Consider the following 3,096-nt stretch of genomic DNA (forward strand, 5'->3'; position numbering starts at 1 on the left):
CCCTCTTTACCCTACTTACACGATGAGCTCTCCTTTTGGGGACCACGGAGGCATGTCACAAGGAGCACAGAAAAGGGGACTAACCTGGGGCTTGACACTGGCCTTGATGCCCTCTGGGTGGCCTTTAGAAAGTCACTTCTCAGTTCTTATTCCTCAGTTTCTGTACTATGATAGGGCTGGACCAAATGGTCTGAGAGGTTCCTCCCAGCTTGTGAATCAAGATTTAATTGTGCATGTAATTCTACTTGAGAGCCATGTTCTGCCTGACCCATGTCATAGGAAGTCATGACTGAAGGGTTGTTAAGTGGCCTTGGGTTACTCCCATCACACTCTAGAACCAAACCTGACATCTGTTCTTTTGTCCTCATGACCACACTTTGCATTTGCTCTGGCTCTAGAGGGCCGATCCACTAATCTAATCTGCCTGATGACCCTGGGAGGATAGACATTATAGCCCATTTTAAGTGAAAAAGCTGAGGCTCAGAGAGGGAAAGAGAGAAACGTCCAGGCATCAGGCCCCATGATGAGAGCTTTACACATCACATCATAACACCCCTTCAAAGTGAATAATATCACTCCCACTTTACAGGGGTGAAAATTGAGGTCCTATGAGACAAGATGACTTTCTTAATGATAGTGAGTGATGGAGGCCCACTTTTCTGATTCTGAGCTACTTCATCTTCCCTCTCTGTTGTGCTGCTGTTCCTATTTACAGCTTCCCTACAAGATGTTGAAATGATAGCCCTCAGCAGCACAGGTATCTTTTTGGATCAGCCTTTCACGGTGCACCCCAAGCAGACCTACACGCCTTAGCAAGTCACATCACCTCTGTGCCTCTGTTTCTACATCCATAAAATTGAGGATAACAGTCCCTGCTTCATAAGGGTGTTAAAATCCTTGCTAAAAGTATTAAGTGAAGTTTGTATCTCTAGACATTTTAGCCCATATTAAGGACTCAGTAATTGCTCATTCTTATTGTGTTTGGAAACGATTCATAATAGCAGGCAATTCCCTTTACCGCAAATCAAATTAAAACACAAAGAAGGGCTTCCCTGGTGGCGCAGTGGTTGAGAATCTGCCTGCCAATGCAGGGGACACGGGTTCGAGCCCTGGTCTGGGAAGATCCCACATGCCGCGGAGCAACTGGGCCCGTGAGCCACAACTACTGAGCCTGCGCGTCTGGAGCCTGTGCTCCGCAACAAGAGAGGCCACGATAATGAGAGGCCAGCGCACCGCGATGAAGAGTGGCCCCCACCTGCCACAACTAGAGGAAGCCCTCGCACAGAAACGAAGACCCAACACAGCCAAAAAAATAAAATAAATAAATAAATAATTTTTTAAAAATTAAAAAAAAAAACACAAAGAAGCTGTCTACATTTTTAAAAAATTTTATTAACACTTGGACTCAATTGCATTATCCATGTATCCTCAATAGCAGAGAAACAGTGATGGTGGACCATCCCCATGGGGGACACGTGTCCTTTGGCAAAACAAACATAAATAGTGGCAAACGACACCAAATACAATAATAACATAGTACGTAATAAAGATTAAATTAAGAGAAGGAACAGGGACGACTGAGAGCAGTCGTGAGTGTGGAGAGGGTGCGTCTTGCTGAGAAGCGTCGGGCTCAGGTGATCTTTCCTGCAGAACACCTGCCCCGGCCTCAGAGCAGCTCAGTTCAGTTCAAGGTCATCCATGTACTCCTGGACCCAGGGATCACTGGGGTTGGCGCACACTTGCCTGCCCTTTTTGGTCTGGAATCTGTGGAACAAAGAGTGGCCAGGTTAGAATCCCATGGGACCTTGCGTGTGGTGGGTATCTCCCTGTCCTTAACCGTGGCTCATGTTGGACAGCCTAGTGGGTGAGAAGACCCTTCCTGGGGTGCTGCTGGGACCTGATTCCTTGTAACTTCCTCCTTGGGTTTAGCTGTGGCCTCCTGACTTGCCTAGATTAGGAACCAATGTGTTTTGCAATCAATGTGGACATATCTCCCCATTCATTCCCTGCTGCCCCTAGCAATGACTTTTGCACGTGTTTTCTAAGTATGGTTTAAGAATTCAGCCCACATCTTCTATCATCTTTTTGACTTTCCCTGTTTTCCTGGCCTCTAGCTAACTTCCTTCCCAGAAAGCACCTCCCCCTCCTTTAGCTCCCACCCAGCCCTCTCCAGGTCTCAACAGGTGACTTCATGACCTGTTCCTCACTGCTTTCAGGGAGGCTTTCAGCCCTGACACCTGCCTCCCTACTGCTTCATCTCCCCTCACCCCAAACAGGCCCCCTTTTCTAATCCTGCCCTCACCCTCGCCTCCCAGAAAGGCCCCCGGGTTGATACTCACACCACAGCTGGCTGGGAGCAGAGACTGCTGGTCTCGTAATAATCGATCACGAAGTTGCGAGGAAGCTTCCGCAGGGTGTAAGAGAAGCAGCAGGCGGTGGGAGGGTCTGAGCCCACTGGGAAGAAAGGCCGAGGTGAGACAGAAGCTCTACCCAGAGCTATTCATTTTGGCTTCTAGTTATAGATATTCAAAGGGCATCCCTGTGGATCTGCCAGATCCCCAAATATGGTCCCTTGTATCTAATCCCACCCACTCTGAGTAGGAGTCTTATTCTGAATAGAGAATCCTAGGGGAAGACCATGAAAGGATTCTAGAAGGTTCAGGCTGTATTGGGTCTTAGAGCACAGGTCTAACTCCCTTCATTTTACAGATGGGGAAACCAAGGCACAGAGAGAGACAGGGACTTACTTAACCCAGTCTATGGGTTGCTATTTCTTAAGAAAACAGGAACTTGAATATTACTGAGTGTCTACCAGACTCTACATTTACCTGCAGGCTACTTAGAAATCTTCCCTGCTCCCTTTTGTCTCATCCCCAGATGTTAGTGTTGGACCAGCCCCAACTAAAAAGTCGGCGCTGCCTACATCCTGACTCAGTGGCAGCTGGAAGAATGGACTTACTTGGTGCTGAGAGTGCCAGAGAGCAGAAAGCAGCTGCAAGCACGAGGAAGGAGAGGACAGTCATGCAGAGCTTCATGGTCTTGGTGGAGGAGAGACTTGCCTGGAGCTTGGACTGCAGAACCTAGAAGCTTCAGAAC

The 3,096-nt window shown here is 48.1% G+C and overlaps 1 protein-coding gene across 1 annotated transcript; it reads right to left on the reverse strand.

Annotated features, from left to right (window-relative positions):
• Positions 1 to 1,372: 1,372 nt before the first annotated feature.
• LOC132355064 (C-C motif chemokine 4) lies at positions 1,373 to 3,096 on the reverse strand. The gene is made up of 3 exons (XM_059907244.1): positions 2,960 to 3,096; positions 2,340 to 2,454; positions 1,373 to 1,764 (listed from the first exon to the last, which is right to left on the reverse strand). The coding sequence occupies exons 1-3, from the start codon at positions 3,033 to 3,035 to the stop codon at positions 1,677 to 1,679; spliced, it is 279 nt and encodes a 92-aa protein (XP_059763227.1). The 5' UTR covers positions 3,036 to 3,096; the 3' UTR covers positions 1,373 to 1,676.

The sequence above is a fragment of the Balaenoptera ricei genome, chromosome 20, assembly GCF_028023285.1.
Source record: "Balaenoptera ricei isolate mBalRic1 chromosome 20, mBalRic1.hap2, whole genome shotgun sequence".
In the NCBI taxonomy this organism is placed as follows: Eukaryota; Metazoa; Chordata; class Mammalia; order Artiodactyla; family Balaenopteridae; genus Balaenoptera; species Balaenoptera ricei.

Excerpts from the sequence above, each read along its gene's own strand:
- LOC132355064 (XM_059907244.1), bottom strand. The coding sequence starts at position 3,035 with ATGAAGCTCTGCATGACTGTCCTCTCCTTCCTCGTGCTTGCAGCTGCT. Across the intron at positions 2,455-2,959 it reads TCTGGCACTCTCAGCACCAA|TGGGCTCAGACCCTCCCACC; the intron begins GTAAGTCCATTC and ends CTTTCTTCCCAG. Across the intron at positions 1,765-2,339 it reads TGCTCCCAGCCAGCTGTGGT|ATTCCAGACCAAAAAGGGCA; the intron begins GTGAGTATCAAC and ends TTTGTTCCACAG.